Source organism: Solanum pennellii, chromosome 10 (assembly GCF_001406875.1).
Source record: "Solanum pennellii chromosome 10, SPENNV200".
NCBI classification, from domain to species: Eukaryota; Viridiplantae; Streptophyta; class Magnoliopsida; order Solanales; family Solanaceae; genus Solanum; species Solanum pennellii.
In genome coordinates this window covers 80,238,718-80,260,190 of record NC_028646.1, presented here as the reverse complement: position 1 = coordinate 80,260,190, position 21,473 = coordinate 80,238,718, and the positions used below count along the sequence as shown (strand labels likewise).

The 21,473-nt window shown below is 28.7% G+C and overlaps 2 protein-coding genes across 2 annotated transcripts; one reads left to right on the top strand and one right to left on the bottom strand.

Moving 5' to 3' along the window:
* Nucleotides 1–9,518: 9,518 nt before the first annotated feature.
* Nucleotides 9,519–10,106, top strand: LOC107001635 (ethylene-responsive transcription factor ERF024; the record flags this gene model as incomplete). The annotated part of the gene is made up of 1 exon (XM_015199607.2): nt 9,519–10,106. A coding segment is annotated over one exon (588 nt), but the record flags the coding sequence as incomplete, so codon positions are not given.
* Nucleotides 10,107–16,566: 6,460 nt separating this feature from the next.
* On the bottom strand, nt 16,567–21,251 carry LOC107001634 (type-1 glutamine synthetase 1-like). Its single transcript, XM_015199606.2, has 10 exons — nt 20,992–21,251; nt 20,182–20,354; nt 19,640–19,760; nt 19,509–19,561; nt 19,298–19,427; nt 19,064–19,209; nt 18,628–18,813; nt 17,542–17,774; nt 17,074–17,216; nt 16,567–16,823 (listed from the first exon to the last, which is right to left on the bottom strand). Exons 1-10 carry the CDS (start codon nt 21,124–21,126, stop codon nt 16,725–16,727), a joined length of 1,419 nt encoding a protein of 472 aa, XP_015055092.1. The 5' UTR covers nt 21,127–21,251; the 3' UTR covers nt 16,567–16,724.
* Nucleotides 21,252–21,473: the final 222 nt, after the last annotated feature.

Genomic DNA, 21,473 nt, shown 5'->3' with positions numbered 1-21,473 from the left:
CCCACCCACCCACCCACCTAAGTTTAAGTTTAGTACTCAAAGCTACCTTTGTCTCCCTTTCATCAGACACATGAATGAAAACAAAAACAAAATTAAATTTCTCAATATAAATACAATGTATGTTAATAGGAACTTCGATAGATTAATTTATTAGTGCTGTTTTGATATAGGGAAAAGAAAAAGGATAAGTTATTTCAAGCTATAAAATTTGATAAATTTCGAGACGAGATGCTTCATATATATATAGAAATGTTTTATATTAAACGAATTAAATAAAACTTCAAAATAGATGTGACTAATATTATAAGTAGACAAATAACATCTTTTATAGATAGTAATTTCAATCCTCGCTAAAACAATTATGTCTGATCTTCATTCATATTCATAAAAAACATAAACAAACATCATCTAAGCTCGAAGCTATTTCTTAAAATATCAAATTTTGAATAAGTTTGTTTACATCAAATACAAAATTTTGGTCTAAACTACTTCCCCCTTGGTCCCATTTTTTTTTAGGAAAAAAAAGAAAGACTTCTTAAAACTTATGATCTAAAATAATTCTTAAATATTTGTTTGATAGTAAATCATTTCAGTAATACTAACAGGGATATTTTCAAATTAAATTATTTTTAATTATAGTAAAATAAAATTCTTTTTGAGACAGACTAAAAAAGAAAGAATGTCATATAAAATAAAATAAAAAAAGCAAAATATATCGAATTTGTAACTAAAACTCTAACTCCGTTCCGAATGAAAAGCTTCACATCTCTGATGACTTGTTGAAGAGAAAGTTGTTACATGTATTACATCCATGCATTGACATTGTGATAAACATGTGGACAATGTACTTGGCTTTAACTTGCAGAAGACAGAGCTAGCTAGCACAAGTAATCAGTAGTTACTATTGAGTACTGGTCCATATTTACTATTAGTACGATAATAACATATTTTGTGAAATTTCGGAAATAAGATATGAAAAAAATAAAATAATATACGTAAGACTATTCTCAATAAACTAAATTTCACATTACTTTTTCTCCATAGTTATAATTGTTAAAGTTTGAAATGAAATTTAAAATATTATATAGTACAAAGATGGTGGTATTGAAAATAATAATAAAGTTGCATAATTGAGGGCCTACTATATTATGTGACATAAAATGTTATTATTATTATATACATGAGATCAAAAAAGGGTAAGAATTTTGAAAGCTTTGGGAGGGGACTATGTGCTTGTTTTTGCATAATAGGAAAGTATACCCTACTCACTTAGCTAGCTTTATCTTTGTATTTTTCGTTTCAATTTATGTGATAATATTTGATAGAATAAAAAATTTAAGAAAAAAAAAGATTTCATTGGAGTTTGTTTGGTCATAATTTTTAGAAGAAATTGGAGGAATTTGTCTGTTATTTAGAGCTTAATCAATAGCCTTGTTCTTAATATAAAGAAAAATTGACAATATTGATAAGGATCATTGACCACAAATTAAAAAAATATGCAACTTCATAATATAACCTTTTATCAACAAATACACAAACATTATGTTAAATATGTCATTTAAATTTATTTGACATACTTTTATTTTCAGTATATTTACAAAAATATATAACATGTTTTAATTTAAAAATAATTATTTTTTTTCGTTTATGAACTTTTTATAACCATAAATATAACATGTCAGGATCAAAACTATAAAATTATAACTATGAGACATCTTTAAAACCATAAATTTTATAAATTAATATTTTTTAAAGCTCCATACTAATTCAACGGAATCATATAACATAAATTGAACTAAAATGAATATTAAGAAAAAATAACATTTTGTTTAATTTTTTATTCACTGTCCAATGTTCATTTAAATCCTCGATAAATTCAAATTATTTTTTTTTTGACACTATAAATAAAACGCTTCTTAAAAAAATATGATTATATATCAGAAAATAGGAGTTATTTCAAAATGTGCTATATAGGCCTAAATACTTTGACAGGTGTATATCAACACATGTTTTGTGGGTCCAAATTAAATTGAGATTAAGAATTTCTAAATATTGAGGACCCACAAAATCAAGACTCCACCAAATTAAAGATGCTACTAATTAATCAAACAATAAGTATGTTTATTGAAAAAGTTTAAAGCTAATAAACAAACCTTAGTTCTTATGGATTGATAGGATTATTCAGATTCATCCAGAAATATTTGGTAGGACCCTCTTGTACAAATTCTATGATGGATTATGATTTAATCAAGACCCTATCAATTCATAATAAAATTTAATTTTCTAATTATTCTTTCAATGGAAGCTGAATAATTACCAATATTAAAAGTGAGTGAGTCACAACTCACAACTATTAATTACTAGTGAAATGCGAGTGTCACATGAAACTTAAATTTTTATTATTATTATTATTGATAATAATAATAAACTTTCATTCTATATACATGATAGGAAAAAGTCATGATCAAAAAATTTAGTTAGAAATTTAAAAAAATTATAATATTTTTATATTAAAATAAATTGATCTTTTTTCTATATTTATTTAAAAGGATAAAAATGTTCAAAAAGGTAAAATAACATAGGTAAAATGACATTCGGATCAAATTCTAGTCAAAACATTTTTTTTTATTATATATGATCAAGATACTACGAAGGATATTGTGAACTTAGAGCCTGAAGTGAAATTTTGAATTTGTGATTTCTGAATATTGGATTGAAAATGTTGAATTTTGTCAAAGTTGTAATTCGAAAGTTATGTGACATATCAACTATGATAAAAATAACTTTAAACAGTAATAATTGTACACATTAACTAACAAAGAGTGTTAAAGTCTTTATCAATATTAGTTACTTGTTGTTAGACAATGCCGATAATGGTTATAAATTACAGCTAAAAATATATATATTTAACACAATTAAGTTATTATCATTAAAAATTATTTTTGATGATAATGATACTTAAATTAAAATTATAAGAATTTTTAAAATTCTATATATTTTTTTTATTTTGGAATGTTAAAAGAAAAAAATGGGGAAAAGAAGATTTGATTGGTGGCCAAAAATAAAGCAGCCGCAACAAAAAGTGGTTGGTACCTACCTTTTAATTTGGTGAAGTGTAATAATTCATTGTATTTTAAAATTTGTCTTATCATTTGATATGGAAATCATAAATTGTCACCCCAAAGAGGAGAAAAAAAGTGATACTTAATCATGATACTTAAGAACTAATATTACAAGATTATTCCTCGTTTATCGTCTCAAAAGTATTTTACTGTAATTAGAAATGATTTATTTTTAATCTTTTTAATCCTTGACGAAATGATTTCAGTCACACAAATATCTAAGAATTGTTTCATATCACAAATTATTCTTAAATATCGTATGAAGTCAAATGATATCACAAAATAAGACGGGAGAGAGTACTATTTTTCACTGAAAAATGTTCGGTGAATATTTTCATAATTCACACATATTATATAAAAATGTGCAAAATAGACTTTTGAAGGGCTGATATATTTGGCCCAACTAAAGTTGGTGTATGGGCCTCTTCTCAGGCCCATTTAAGTGGGCCTTAATAGTCGGTACAATTGGACACAAACATTGCACTGTAACTTGAGGCCTATCAACATTTTGAATTGGGCTAAATTGACGATAAAATTGCGCTCCCAATGGTTTCTTATTTTAAAAAAGGAAAAGGGTCTGATATACCCCTCAACTTTATCATTTTAGAGCTCATATATTATGAAAGTGGCCACATATACCCTTTTCCTCTAACGGAAATGAAAGTGGCTCATATATACCCTTACTTGTAAAAAATGGCTCACATATACCCTTTTCCTCTAACGGAAATGAAAAAAAAAATAATTTTAATCTAAATTTTTATTATTTTTTTTAAAAAAATATAATCCCATATGAGTAAATTTAATCCTCGTCAAACATATTTTTTTTTGACTTTTTATTGTTTCAATGACTAATTTATGATTATTATTTTGATAATCAAATTTATTTATGTTTCACTAATATTCTTGTAAAACTTATTGTAGATGACCAATTTTTTCTTCGAATACGAAATTAAATTACAATACACACAAAAAAAATAATTTAATTTTTTTTTCTTTAAACTAAGGAATGAAAGACAAAAACAAAATAAGAATAAGAAACTCAAATAATTATAATAAAAGAAGTCAAAAAATAATTTATGTAAGAAAAAAATTAAAATATACCTTGAATTTTGATAGAAGAATCATATATACCCCTAAATAATTTTTTTAAAAAAATTAGAAGTAATAAATATAAATTTAAAACTAATTTTTTAACTTCCGTTAAATGAAGGGTATATGTGAGCCATTTTGTAACGGCAGAGGTATATGTGAGCCGTTTGTATAACGGTAAGGGCATATATGAGCCACTTTTATAACGAGGGGTATATCAGCTCCAAATGACAAAGTTGAGGGGTATATCTTCTCTTGTCATCGAATATTTTTCAATTGCAAAGACTGAAAATGACTACTCATAAAATTTACCCAATTCGACCTGTCTTCGTAAATACGTTATCTATTAGTAAAATGTTTAATTTATAAATCAAATTAAATTAACTTTGAAAAAAAAAGTTTGATTTATAAGTCAAATCAAATTAGTTCCGAAAAAAAAACATGTTTGATTCAAAAGCTACTACGTACTCTAATTGGTTTGTAAACCACATGTTTTCTTAAAAATGAAAATTACTGGAAATAAAGATGCATACAAATCAGTTTCTTCGGTCTTTATTTATGAAATTATAGATAAAACAAACCTAATTAATTTTTCAACTTCTCTACACATATCTAGCAAATATGAAATATATATATAAAAAAAAAGGATAATAATATTAGGTATATATATAAAATATATACCACTAACATATATTTTAGTAGTTGAAGTAATGGTGTAAAGTAAGATTAAGATGTTAGCGTCATGTGAATTATAGTAACCAAATTGGTGAAAAATAGTGCGGTAAGCTCTCATTGGTTGTTCATTCTGTCCACATAATTTTTTTTAGTTTTAATTTATTTGATCCAAAAAGAATGTATTTTTTGAACAACTCATTAATTACGTGACATTTTTAACACAACAAGATCACTAAGAATATTTTGATGTAAACCACAAGGATAAAAATTATTCTTTATTTTTCTTAAAACTCGCTACCAAATTTTTCATAGGATGGATATAATATTACGAACAATTGAATATCATATATAAATTTGATAGGCTTAACGTTTAGATTTTATCACATGAATTCGTTAAACATTTAAAAAATTATAGGTCCATCAATTCTTATATACGTGAAGGTGTTACTCAATTTTAGAATGTTTAAGACAAGATATATATAAGATTTAAATATTCATCCTCACTTAGAGAAATGGATCCAGTCATCGTTGCAATATATAATAATTCGAGTCTAAATTCACGCAATTATATTCAAATAATTATAATACTCCATTTGTTTTCAATTATTTGTCTACTTATCTTTTTTTAGTTGTTCCTAATTATTTGTCCATTTTTTTTTAGTTGTCCCTAATTACTTGTTCATTTTGACAAATCAAGAAAAAATAACTTTTTTACCGATTATATCCGCAATCAATTAATTTGAAAAAGGTAGAACTTCTTGAAAATATTAGGTTCTTGAAGAATTTTTTTAACCTATAAACGTCAGTCATTGTTTTTTAAATAAGTGTGTTAATTCAAAAGTGGACAAAGAGAATACTATTCAACATGGTTTTGAAGTAGGGTTGTGCATTCGATTTTATACTATTCGATTTGGATTTTCGATTTTTGATTTTGAAGAGGTATATTTCGTTTGGTTTGATTTTTCTCTTTTTGATTTGGAACTTTTCGATTTGGTTAACCGGTTATTACAATAATTAGAAACATAACAAAATTATTTGCAATTTAAAATTTATATATATATATATATATATATATTGAATTTCTTAAATATACTTTTAAATATAAAATCACAATTAAACTGTAAAATACAATACTTAAAAGTATATCAATTATAGATGTCCAAACATAATATATAGTTAGTTTTTTTTTTTTATTTTCATTTTTCTAAATCCAAAATCAAACAAAGTATATTATAAATCCAAAACCAAATCAAGAAGCCAAAAACTCAAATTCAAGTAAAAATTCCGTTTAATTTAATTTGATTTTTTAATTTAATCTAAATAGTGTACACCCCTAATTTCGAAAAAAGAGTCTGAATTCACGTGAACTTTAAAACCCCTCCTATCTACGTCCCTGCTAAATCAAATAGGCTAAATAAATTAAAACGAAAAGCGTAATTTCAATTGATGTGAAGTTTTACATTGCAACTAACCGGGAAACGCCGCAGACGGCAGGCGGCAACGCGCTGAAATTATATATTTATTTTACACGGCATTCAAAATTCAACCCTCCTATCTCTTACTTATGAATTAAAATTTCTAAAATTTATTTTTTAGTACTATGATTTTTTATTTATTTCTTTCATTTAATCAAGCCCCTTTATGAATCTTATTATACTTTTTCTTACTTTTTTTTTTGTTGGCGTATGTTACAGAGGAAGGAAGTTTTATGAATAAGTGGATTTTTTATTTACTTTTTTTTTATATTAGTTGTATATAAGGAAAATTTTTTTTTTGTAAGGAATAATTTTTTTTTATATAATTTAGATAAATTTAACGTATTGAGAGATGTGGGAATTTTCATAAATAGTCATTATAATAAATTTAATCATGTTTCATAGTTATAGTTTGCATATTTTACAAGTTGTATCTATAGTTTAAGCGGCCTTGTTCGTATAATTCAAGAATTTGTATAATTTGCAAGTTTGTATAATTAGCGTATTTTTGTGTAATTCATGGGTATGTTTGTATAATTGAGTTATTTTTGTATAAATTCGAAATGACAAATTTATATTAATATCTGAACTTTAAACAATTATACAAATTATATTATACAAAATTAAATTATACAGAAATTGTACAAATTATATTTTTGCAAATTTAGAACTATACAAACTCGAAATTTCAGCCTATGTTATTATCATTAAATGTTAATCGCAAGTGGTAATTAGCTAAAATTATAACTATGATGACTACTTAAATGAGATGAAATTTGTTAAAAGTTGGGAGAACATAATATGAAGGATATAAATGAGCTAATTTTGAAGAAAGAGTTATATTATTATTTACATTATTTTGATATAAGAGTTATATTATATGTTAATAAAAATATAAATTAATAGTGGAATTGGTAAAGATAACTTACTGGTGAAAATTTGAAAATGACATTATTGATAGTTCCAGCTGTAGACTTTACAAAGATCCTTGATAATATAAAATATTACTCCAAAGGATATTTTTAGTAGTTTTACTATTGGAGTAAACAGTTCATTCTTAATTACATCATTACATCTAAAAGTACCAAAAACAATTTTATAATTAACTACTCTTATTCATGAGGGATTTGCCCTTCCATTTTTGTTTTATATTTTATAATTGTGGTATTCGAATTAAGTTGTGTGTATGTATAGTAAAGTTAGAATATACGGAAAAAATCATTGAGTGTATTCTCTCTATTGCAATTTGATTATAGAAGTGGTCAATCAAATTTATGAATACTAGTCCACACCCTAAAATGCTGATTAATTGTCAAAACTCGTATTTCAACAAAATATGTTTAACTATTTCTTTTAATAGTTTGTTCGTCTTAAAATATTTATGTGTTTTTTGTTTATACATTTTTTTTAAGAAGTGGACTTTGTTTGTCAATTTACTTATATTTTAAAATAGAGTTTTCCTTCTTTGAATAATATCTTGAAGTATTAGTAAAGTTATCTCAGTGACCTATATGTTACAAGTTTGAATTGTGAAAGCAAATACTGATTAAGTTAAGCTTAGGTTTTGCTTTCTTCACAAAAATAAAAGAGACTTTTAAAACTTTGTACATAGTGTTGAACGAGATGTATTGTTATATACAGAAGATGAGGTCTTTTAAATCATATGATCTCAAATATATCAACTTTACAATAAGTCGGTGAAATTAAATAGTTACAAGTACTTACTAATAAAAAAAAAGTACTCTCTTGACTCTAGAACCCAAAAGATAGTCTTGATATGATTTCAAACTAATATATGTTTGGTATGGATTTGGTCATTGAGTTCTAATTTTATTTGAATTAAAATTTAAATATTTGAAATTCCACATAAAAGAATATGATAGGTATAATAATTAATGAAAATACATTCAAAAAATTATATGATCAAAGAAAAAAATATCCTTTATCTTCCAAATATTAACTATTTAAGACAAATCTTTTTAGTATGAAGGGAGTAAGATTTGATTTTTCATTTTTTAAAAACATAAGAAAAAGACTAAGGAAACACTTTAAGGGTCATTTAATATGAAAAATGAGACAGATAAAGTTCTCATAAATTAAAATGTCCCAATATAAGACTAGCTATACGAGTAAAAGTTAACTTATAATCTCAAAGTAGTTAAAAAAAAGGCGGAACTCATAAACAAATTCTTAAATTTGTTGGGTTTTTCCTTTCATATATCTTAACTACGTCATTTTCCTATTGAATCATTGAACCATCCATAATTTGTTCCTTTTAAAACTGTTGGCTGATTTTTATCGACTTTTCTATTGTAAATGTCTTTAATAGTGTTCGTATTGTAATGATTTTGATTAAAGGAATGAAGACAAATAGTGTGTCAGTCTCATTTGTTTTCTAATTAGTTCAACTGACTTGAAGTAAAATACAATTATTCTCGAACAGTTTCACTATCAATTGGACTAATGAGTTCTGGAACAACATATACATCCTCTATCAATATCCCTCAAAAATATGGTTCTACATCAGCCAACAGCGTTTAAAAGGAACAAATTATGGGTGATTTAATGACTCAATAGGAAAATAGCATACTTGAGGTATTTAAGGGGAAAAACCCAACAAGTTTAGAGATTTATATTCTAAAATTATTATTCATTATCTGTCGTACCGAATAGATGGAGTAGTAACAAATAAAGAATATGTGCAAACACTTGTAAAATAATCAAGTAAGACACCTAATTTGAATACATGAATGCAATGATTCTAACATCATATTGCCAACGTAACGTCGTATCAACGTCTCACATTATATTCTATCACATTCTTCCACCTTTGCACTATATAAAAAAAAAAATTAAAAAAAAATTACTGTTACATCTAAAATCTTGTAAATATTTCACTATTCTAATTAACACTTTCTATATATGCGCGGTTTTTATATTTCCTTTCAACCCATTTTATCTATCCAGCAAAATATTTCTGGCTTTCACCCAAAAAATTTCTTAGCAGTTCATTCCCAACTGGTTACCACTTCTATCCAATTTCATTAATTTTGGCTGCTCAAGGCCTTATTCTTCCTCTTCCATAAATGGCTTCCCTAATCCAATCGAATCGTACACTCATTTCGAAATATTATAATTATTCATTCATACAATATATTATAATTCTGACATGTCTGGATCAGGATCAGGATCAGAATCAGGAAGGCATCCGGTATACAAAGGGATAAGAAGAAGGAAAAGTAGCGGAAAATGGGTGTCAGAAATTCGGGAGCCGCGTTCCCCTAACCGGATTTGGCTCGGTACATTCCCGACCCCGGAAATGGCTGCCGTCGCTTATGACGTGGCAGCACTTGCACTTAAGGGTCGGGATGCCGAGCTGAATTTTCCAAACTCCGCCCCCTCTTTACCTGTCCCCGCTACCAACTCGCCCCGGGATATCCAGACTGCTGCGGCCTGTGCGGCCGCAGCAATTGGAGCAGCCGGGGACGCGTTAATAGGAGGGCGGAGTAACAATAGTAATAGTAATAGTAATAGTAGAACGGTTTCGAGAGAGGTGGAGAGTAATTATTTGATACCTAATAATAATGAGTATAATTTTATGGATGAAGATTTGATATTTGATATGCCAAATGTTATTATGAATATGGCTGAAGGGATGCTACTTAGTCCACCACGTCTCAACCACCTTCCTCCAGATGATGATTATATTGGTGGTGCTGATCAAAATCTATGGAATTATCCATAGTTTCATCCTACAACAAATAAACCTAAATAAAATCTTACTTTCAAGTTTTTTCAATTAATATATATACTAATATATGTCTATCCTACTCTCGTTATTCTGACCTATAGGTCACAGGTTTCGAGATTATTAAAAAAAATAATATTACACTAATACTTGCATCATGTTAGGCTGTCTACATTACGTTCCTTGGAGTTCAGCCCTTTCCTGGATCCTTTTAATACGGGGATGGGATGTTATGTGTGCCGGACTATAATGAGTAAAATAAAATAAGATGGAAATTAGTGACTAAATATTAACATTAGCTTGGAAGGCTACTGCAGATGAAAGGATATGGGGATGGATTTGTGTTTTGCATGTTCTTGAATTCTAGTTTCTGTTAGTAAATAATGGGTTTTTACTGTTGTAATTTAAGCTTTGTCACACTTGTTATATATATATATATATGCGCGTATTTTTGTTTTCAGTCTGTCTAAAAAAGAATGTTACATTTCTTTATTGAGAAATAATATCTATAAACTTCTTACCTTATCCTTGATAAAATGTTGAGTTATAGCCATATATTGTTTATGGTTTGTTTTTTTATATCATGAGTTTCAAAAAAGAAATTTTATGTTCAGTCAAATTGATATATGAATTGAAACACAGAAAATAAACAGTTTTCAAGAAAGTGTATATAGTCGTATTTTGATTTCATAAGTTACTGTAAAGTTTAAATTTATTATTACTAAAAACGCTTTAAAATAGAAGACGGTTATTAAAGTCTTATTGAAAGCTATAATACATGATATATATTTTTTTCTTTTTAAAAATGGTTTGATATATGAACTAATAAGGTATCAAATCAAAAGAATTAATTAGCAGCAAAGCAAAGATTCTTGATGTTAGGTAGATCAAGATATGATAAAATTTGGAAAAATTTTAGTCAATTAGAATCATTAGAACGTTGACCTAAGAAGTGATTTGTCAAACCAACCATCTTATCTATTCCACTATATATTATCCTTTATTATTTATTTAAGGAAAAATGCACGAGTACCCTCTTAACCTATGTCTAAAATTTTATAGATACATTTATGCTATACTAAGGTCCTATTACCTTCCTGAACTTATTTTATAAGTAATTTTCTATCCCTTTTCGACCTACGCGCCACCACAAGCTTTAAAAAAAAGTTAACCATTGTTGGGCCTACAAGATAGTGCCACGTACGCCGAAAAGGGGTAAAAAATTATTAATAAAATAAGTTCAAGGAATAATAAGACCTTAGTATAATATAAATGTGTCTCTGAAGTTCGAACATAAATTAAGGAATATTTGTGCATTATCTCTTTATTTAATTATACTCTGAGAATATTCTAAAAGGTGTTGTATTCGAGAAGAAGTGATATAGGGCTTCACTTGACCTAATACAACATGAGCTACAAAAGAGTTGAAAGATGCCTTTTAACATTCCAGGAAGTTGGTTGAATATAACAAGTTATGTTTATACCGTCAAATGATATGATGCAACAAATATTATTTTTTTAATGAGAGGTTTTACATCTTTGGATTTGAGCTTTGGATATAAAATTCTTGATGGGAATACTTTTTCTAAGTGGGGTTTGACCAAATGAGAATCTGAATTAGTTGGGTTCCTACGTAGATACTGAATAAAAAAGAAACAAATTTTATTAATAGAGTTCAACTCCCGTACGTTATGCGTTGTGAGGACCATATATACTTGTATCTGTTTTCAACAAATTTAAAAAAGGAAATTTTATGAATTTCATTTAGTTAAGAGCTAGTTACATTGTTATTATTTTTAAAAAAAATTACAATACATTCTTAAAATTTATAGATTTCGGATATATTATTGGACTTTCGAATACATTAGCAGACATACGTATACATAGGTAAGGGATGTATTAGAGAGGTGAGATGTATTAGAGAGGAGATAGGACATTCGAATACATCACTGGACTTCCGGATACATAGTTAAGGGATGTATTAGAGAGGCGAGGAATGTATTAGAGAGGGGACATATAGGACATCCGGATATATCACTGGACTTCCGGACACATGAGCAGACATCTAAATACATAGGTGAAGGATGTATTAGAGAGGGAAGAGATGTATTCGAGAGGGGGATAGGGATGTATTAGAGAGGGAAGAGATGTATTCGAGAGGGGGATAGGGATGTATTAGAGAGGGGATAGGACATCCGAATACATTACTAGACTACCAAATACATGAGCAGACATCTAAATACATGAGTGAAGGATCTATTAGAAAGGGGAGAGATGTATCCGAGAGGGGGATAAGAATTAAAATAAGATCTGTATTTAAGTAATTTTTCCCTTAAAATATGTTAGGGTCAAAATAATCTTTTAAGTATTGAATTTGTACTGATCAACTTAAAAAAGAAACTTAAATTCATTATGACACATTATTATGTAATCGATGCATTATTAGATAACTGAATATGAAGATATATAAAATCGAAATTGTTGCCTTACTCTTTGTTGACTCATCATGCATATAAAGAATACGGTAAATATTAATCTTTTGCAATCATATTTCATAATTATCTAAGCTAATTCTTTGCCTTATGGTAATTTAGTTCCTTGCTTTTACATGTTCTAGTGAAATTTATGGTCTTTATTTTCATAGGTACAAAAATATTGATATATTTAATGTTAAGTTAATATCCATAGTTGGTCTTTAATTCATGAGTCATTAATTGTTTGTTATTATTTAACCAACTATCATACAAAAATCTTGATAAATGACAATTTTTCTTAAAGATGTACACTTTGATATTGTTACGCTGAGATCTGTATAATTATATTAATTATAGAATTATATCAATTATATATTAAGAACCCAATATTGGCAAAAATATGTATTAACATCGTTAACTAAATTACTGAATAATTTGAAAAATATATGAGATTGGCATTTGACGTGTCCAATTATTTTTACTGTGTCAAATAGGGTAAACTTTACAGTACAAAATTATGTTGTTTCCCACCTGGGTGTGTGCGCCTTTTATTGCTGACGTGGATAAATTAATTAATCCACGTGACATTTTTTTTTAAGGATCAAACAGTTTAAACTATTTTTTTGTGACGAAGATCTATTGAAAACAATCTACCTCGTACAACAAACACACTTTTACTAGTTGTTTTAATAGTAGTACCCAAATTATTTCAATAGTGTACTTAAAATATTTCAACAGTAATACCTAGGGGTGTCAAAAATGAATCTAAGCATAGATAACCCGCTCAGAATTTTAAGGGTTAAGTTCAAGATAATTTGAATTAGATTTAATCTCAACCAATTTAAGAGAATTCTCAATTGAGCTCAATTCAATCTCCAATCTCAACCTGTTTTAAAACTTTTTATTAAGATATTTTTCGATATTGAAGGTATGAATTATTATCTATTTAACATCTTTTAGGATTTATCTAAAAAAAATCTTGAGTGGAAATTTGAATTGTGATTATAAAAGTCAAATATCAATATGTTAAATTATTGAGATTAATCCGGTCAAACTGAGCAGGTCAAGACCCAACTCGTTTCTTAGCCTATTTGAACCCGAAGAAAACTTGGGCGGGTCAAGACCCAACCTAATTTCTATTCAATCCATTGTAATTTTTTCATTTCAACCCAAATCCCCCATTTGACACCCCTAGTAATACCCAATGATACCTAATCCTTAAATCATTGCTTCAATATTACAAATTACTAGTATATAATAACTCCTAGGGAGACCAACAAAGGTTGTGGTGGAGTATTCCTTCATCCTTAACCAATAGGTTTCGGGTTCAAGCCTCTTTGGATATGGACTCGCCTTTATTAAAAAACATTTTATTCCATATGAGACTTTTCGATGCGAATCTGAATTTAGTTAGATGAAAAAAAAAACTCCTAAGGCCAGGCATTGTTTTACCTTTTTTTGTTAAAAAAAAATTATTATGGCCCATTAAAGTTTATGATAATGCCTTTTTTGGTAAAAATTATAATTATGACCAAAGTATATTGTTAACTCAATAGTAGAGTTGTTAATTTACCATAAAAATTTTAACTCCTCAAAATGGAAAGGACTAAAATATACAAGTTAAAAGAGAACATATATATGAGTTGATAAGAAGAATACTAGTAATACAGGAAGTTATATTATTTTAATTTAATTAGTGTAGTGTAAATTCCCAACAAGGTGCATTATAGTAGTAGTAAAAAGGAAGAGGGATATATTAAAAATTAATTAATATTAAAGGCAGTCAAGGTATGTGATAATTAGAGATTAAGCAAGAGTATTAAGCTCCACAATAAGTATAATAATCACCTTCATTGACTGTCTCTAATTAAAATGGGTGTTATATGTAAATGGATCTATTGTTCATCCACAATTATGAAAACAAGATTTACCACTAATAAAACAACTGTCCCCACAAAGGGTAAATGGAAAAGACTCCAACAATATTAGAAACTTATAGATAGCTAAAGAAATAATCGTCGTCTGTTCATTCTTGATCAGAGGTCTCGAGTCTGAGTATTGGATATGAACAAATTATATTAGGAGCGTGACACTCAGAATAAATTTTATAGTGTGTGATTCAAATTTAATTGAAGCTCTAATATAAATACTGAATTCGAATAGAACCCCATAAAAAAAAAATAACTGTCACTAAGAGTTGTGAGACGATAGCTATAACTTTTCATCCTCATTAAAATTTTTGAAGTCGAGTTATAAAGATAATTAAAAAATTACTAGTAAAAGAAGCATTTTTCTTTTAATTAATCTTTCATTGCGCAAATAAAAATTAATCAAAATTTCAGAACGAACGATGAAACACTGAATGATAACAATAGCTAGGGCTTAGGAATGTCAAATGAGTGAGCTGAGCTAAATTTGAAAATGTTAAATCGGAATAAGTTAATAATAAATGAACTAGCTATTGATCTGGTTAAATGTTATTGGGACTAAATCGGATTGAGTTGTAATGATAACGAGGCAAAACCCTACCTATATCTAGTTCTTATAATTTGTTTGAGTATCTAATAAAAAATTTCCCCTTACATTATTATGACTACAAAATCATATCAAATAAGAAAATGTCCTTAAAAAAAAGATTCCATAAAATTTCTCATAAATCAATATAAATCACATATTAATTCAGATTCGAAATGAACTGAACTTATCATGTTAAAATAAGCTCATTTAATAAAATAAGTAGATAATTAACCAGTTCAAACATAACTAGTTAAACGAGTTAACAATTTTATGGACTGATTTTAACACCACAACAACAACCAGCAATATATATGGAGATAATTAAGGAAAAAAGTGTTACAAGAGATAATTACATATCAGAGTTTTAAGGTTCATTTTACTTGGTGAAAATGTACAAAATTTGTGTAAAAAAGACATTTTTTTTCTTCTTTATAAAAACATGCATATGTCTAATAATATAATTAATATATTTTCACTGTATTCAACAGTTGCAGATCTAAGATTAATTAACAAATAAATAATTTACCAATCAAATAAAATAAATAATACTATTTTCATTTTAAATAATTTTTCAAAGTTTTAGATGCTTATTTGATTTTTCAATTGGTTGACCTCCTTTATACCTCACAAAATCAACAAAATTAATTATGATTAGACTACATATATATAAGTACCAGGATATATAATTATGATGTGTTGGCTGATAAATATTGTGATTAGTGACATAATTATTACTCCTAAGAAAATTGCCCTCATAATTACAGTAAAATTGAAAAAAATGCATTTAGCCTCCAAAGCTACAGCTACTTTTGCACTTCTTTTCATCCAATCATTTTCACTAATTTTTGCCGGCTATTGAGTTACTCTTACTTCCTTTTCGATTCATTTTATTTGTCATATCTGAATTTTATACATTATTTAAAAAATAATTAATAATCAAATAATAGCAGTTGAAAATTATTATTTTCACTAAATTAGTATCTCTATATATATTTATTAGAGTAAGCTAGTAAGGTTAAATGTAAAAAGTATTTTAATTCTTTCTTGATTATCTAAATAACAAGTATTTTGGATTAACTGTTCTCTAATTATTTTTTTATCTCAATTTATTACTGAGGTTGCTTGCGCTATATTAATCCCTTTTCACATTAAAATAAGGATATATGAAAAATATATATATTAATGAGTTCTTTCTTAATTATCTACTCCTTCGTCTCATATTATTTAACCTTTACTGATTTACCATACCCTTTAAAAATGCTTATAAGAGATATATATTATTAAATTAACTTTATAAATAATACTTTGAATCCTAAATTTAACTGTTATTATTTCATATAATTATTTTATAATAAGGATAGTATAGGAAAAATGATAGAACTCATTTGATTTTCTAAAATGAACAAATATAATGTATTTATTTTTTTATACTAAAAATGAAACTTAAAAAAGTAAGATAATAAGCATTTAACTCAATTACTTGTTACTGTTCTTTTTTTGTCTTCTAAAATTACTAACATGTCATATGACGAAGCAATACACAAAAAAGAGACTCTTTATATTAGCTTCGTTTTTTCTGAACTCACTAACTATAAATTTTAAATTCGAGTACATACGATTTAACCTAAAATTTAAAAATAATGTCCTTGAGTGGATCCTTATAGATGTTCTGGTCATAAAAATTGTAGTCCCTCTCAGGCTCACAATAGTTCTTCACCTCCATCTGCAACAACAAAAAAATCATCCTTAGGAAAGTACATCGCGGTGCACTAAGTTCCTGCTAGCTATGCAAGGGGGTTCGGTAAAGAACTAGACCTAAAGAGTGTGTCATATACAGCCTTACCCTGCATTTCTGTAACAGACTGTTTTCACAGAGACTCTTTTGTACTTGGTACTCACCATAGACAATTAACTCTAAAGTGATATTGAAATAAAAATATTTTATTTTGACGGTGTATGTAAGTTAAACATACCTTTCGAATCGCTTTTATGACTGTCAAAAGGTTTTCACTCATCACTTCTGAAAACAATGTATCTTCTTCTAAAGCAATTAAAGATTCAGAAATAGAATCTGGTACACTTCGAAGATTCTCTCCCGATACATCTGAATCCCCTTCTGTTTCACGAGAAAACATCCTTTGAATATCAAATAATAGTGAAGGAATTGTACAACTCGTCAATTGAATTACTTTCAAATACTCAACAGCTTAACTCCCCTCTGTTTCAACTTGTTTGTCGTTTTTTCCTTTTTAGTCTGTTTTGCAAAAAGAATGATTCTTTCCTAATTTGTCAACTCTTTAAAGGACATTGTAGTTACATTGATACCTTTAGTTTAAGAAGATAAGGTTCAAAAGTTTACTTTACTTTCTTAAACTCCGAATCAAGTCAAAATCAGACAAACAAATTGAAACAGAACGAGTAAAGTACCTGGATGAACTTACCTACTGGTTTTGGAAGGCTTAGATCTTTCCTCAATCCATCGACTCCAGAAATAATTATCGAAGCAAGACCAATGTATGGATTTGTACAAGCATCAAACGCTTTAATTTCAAAATGATTTACGAAATCATCAGCAATTCCAGGAGGGCTAGCAGTTCTCAAGGGTGCCTCTGTATTTTCTTTACCCCAACAGAGATAAGCTGCATTTCGCGTCTTAGGTACCAAATGCTCATAACTACACGTAGTACATCGTTAGAGAATCTGTTAGGTTATTAACATTTTAATATTAATATTTAACATATTAAATTGCTTTATTTTGGAGTTATAAGATTGGAATGGATGACTTCTACATCATCCATTAGCATTGGTTATCCATCAATGTATTTCATTCTTAATTCCTCCATTACTCATTGTAACCTATGTAACCTATGTAACTCCCATTGTAACCTATATAACCTATGTAACTCCCATTGTAACTTATGTAACCTATGTAACTCCCATTGTAACCTATGAAACTCCTAAGGCCATTATCTTCACTATTTACTACCTCCATTATCTTCCTATTCATTGCTAGGAAGACTTCTTGTAGTATAAATAGTGGTAGTCTTCATTTGGTTTTAGAGACACACAATTCATAAGAGAAAACAAAGAGTGAAAGAGTTAGTCTAAAAGAGAGTTCTTATTAGTTGAAGGGAGGTGTTCTTTTTTGTGGAGCTTTGGACTCAACTCTTGTCCAGAGTTGTTGAGTTATACTTTGTGAAGGCTGTTGTATCCTGGAGGGGACAAGTCAAAGAGGACTACTGCTGGACCGGTGAAAACATTTGCTGCAGTGGGCTTGAATCTCCTTAAAGAGAGCGAGATATCCGCGCCTCAGCCTGAAGAGATTACTTTCTTCATTTTATTTTCAGTTGTAATCTTGCAATTTTATTATCTTGTAAGTTTTTTCACTAACAGAATCTAATTGATTGTTAAATTTGAATCCATAACCGAGTATTCGAGCTGAAAATATTGTACATGTTAACAATATTTACAATCGAATCAACTACATTTGACACCAGATAGAAATGACAGTATCAAAAATGACTTACCTAAGAGGATGTGTTGCAGTAAATGCTAATATGGCTGGAAGATGATTTAACACTCCAGCCATGAACGATTCTCCGATCTTTGACATTCCATATTTTGAATCACCAGACGCCATAAAAACGTTTTCTCCATTCCTCGACAAACTGATATGGACATGTGATCCCGAGCCATCTTCATCCTCTGCATACCTAAAATAGGCCAAGAACGTCACATACTTTTAAGGACATCAGTATCAGAAACAATCTCTCTACCTCCTCGAGGATTATTTGAATCCATTGTTCTCAATTGTGCATCAGGAACAATATTTTAACAGTTATCTTTTAAGTGATCTGCTGGTGTAAAACGCGTCCTATTTTTAATCATTAGTACTATAGAATTTGAATTCAAAAAAGGGGAAATGCAACTAAAAGTGTTAAAGAGGGTAAATCTTCTACCTACTTTGGAACAAAAGTTGCCATCTGCCCGTGTTGTCTAGCAACTGATTTGATGACTTCACGCGCATAAATTAAGCTAGCAATAGCTGTACTAGCCTCCGCGTATCCCAGTACAACTTCAAACTGACCTTTTCCAGTTTCCGCGTGTACCTGCATAATTGAAAGATACAAAAAGAGGAACTATTTATACTGGACTGGAACTTTGTGAGTTAATTTTCTGTCTTAAAAGGAAACTTACCTGTTCGACTGTAATATTCATAGTTTGAAGATAAATAACGATATCTTCTAAGATCGATGAAGAAACATCAAATCCAGATGTAGAACAGTACGAGGTCTTGTCGATTGGTAACCATTCTTCTTTGCCATTCCTTTATGTAATTTCATTCATACAAATTTAGTGTTAACAGTTTAAAAGATGAGAAAAATGAACATGAAATTGAGTAACATACTTTATTACACTCTTCAATAGGTAAAATTCGATTTCAAACCCTACATTCACAACCTGAAACATGCACATATGTATCAGATCAATAAGACTTTTCGACTGTTGCAACGAAATATACTAGCTAGCTAGACATACCAAGTCGAATTCATCTTTTAAAATTTTAGTGACTCTTCGAAATACTTCTCTTGGACAATATTCCCATGGTTTATCTGGTTCAATACACATGTCTGCTAATGTCATTTCCTGTTGTTTTTCCCTGAATCAAAAGATACATATCCACGTCAAACACGATTACAAATCAACATAGTTGTGTCGAAATCAATGAAGAAGAGTAATAATAACAACACTGATAAGTAAATTTAGAGAAAGCTCGACTATCTACTAACTTTTTACCCTTATCTCGTCCTCTATATCTTCCTATATAGGATCATGTCCTCAGTAAGTTGTAGACGTGTCATGTCCTGTTTAATTACTTCTCTCCAATTATTCTTCGGCCTACCTCTACGTTTCTGGTAACCACATAAAATATATATACACTCTAGCCTATCATTTGGAACAGGATCTATCGACTTCTGCTCCTTAGAATACAGGACATTTTTGTGTTATTTCTATCAATGAAATCGATAAAAACAACCTAATGTACTTACATAAACCAGAATCAAAACATAAATTAGTACCAGGGGATTTTGCATCTGGTTGATAAATCAGGAATAATTCTGATCATGCCTGTAAATCCGAGATTAGAACCCTCTGCGGGGCAATTAGATACTGAACTGAGTGCAGCAAGACATGCAGGACTTAATCCTAAACCATGTTTCTTCACGAAGCTGAGACGTTCTCTTGGAATAACCTGTAATAGATTCACATAAGTGAATAATATTCAATCAGCATTTGGACCTAACTCAACTCGCGCATGAGATGAGAATTGCCCAAGATGAACAAATAATCCATCACATCGTGAGTTGGGAACTCAACACGTACCCCTGCACGTCTAGGATTGGACAAATGAAACGTGGACAATAGAAGATGTAGACTCAACATCAAATAGATCATGAATTAGGATGAGTCTGACTCTAATACGAATCAAAAGTAAGTTTATGAGGTAAGAATTTTCATAAGACCAAATAGCCCATCACCAACCAATCCTGAGAACTCAAGATTATACTTTTATTTAATTGGGTAGGTGTCACAGCAACAGAACCTTTGTGTGGGTCCATACCACGAAACAAACAAAGATATTAGACTTTCTTTAGTCTTGCCTCTGACCACGAGAACTAGGTCCAATGATCCTCTCTTCGATCTCTTACATAGGATGTGTATATATAGACTATTTAAACCATAATTAACCGGAGAATTCTGAAATATCATTTTCTCTCTTGTAGTCCTACCCGATGTTTACATCAGATCAATATGACATGTGCATTTAGTCATTATTAATTAACACGCCCCATTAAATCACGTAACTATAATATCTGAAAATCACTTACACGACATCTATGAATGCCAGAATTATCAATCCAAAGGATGCGAACAAAAGGAACAGGTTTGAACGCTTCATCTGAGCTATTGTAATTGCCTTCTTCACACGACGAACCAACGCTACTCGACTCACATCTATCCATAATAATTATTTTTTGTGTGTGTATTTTTCTAAATTCTAGTTCAGTATCAGCACCAATTTCAGTTTGTTTAAGTTAAATCACATGTTCTACAATTTTTTTTTGTTTGTGAATTTTGTTTGGATGAGCTTGAAAGTAGTTACCATTGATATTACACTTTGTTTTAATTTGTTTGTAAATGAGTGAGTATATGAACAAATTTGTGGTTGAGTAGAATCGTATGAATAGCTCCATTCTTAATATGAGCAAAATGAGGACTTGTTGCTTCATATTATAATTATGCCACATTATAAATGGAATGTTTGTTATAGTAAAGTAAAATATAGCATGAAAATCAGTCTTTGGAAAAA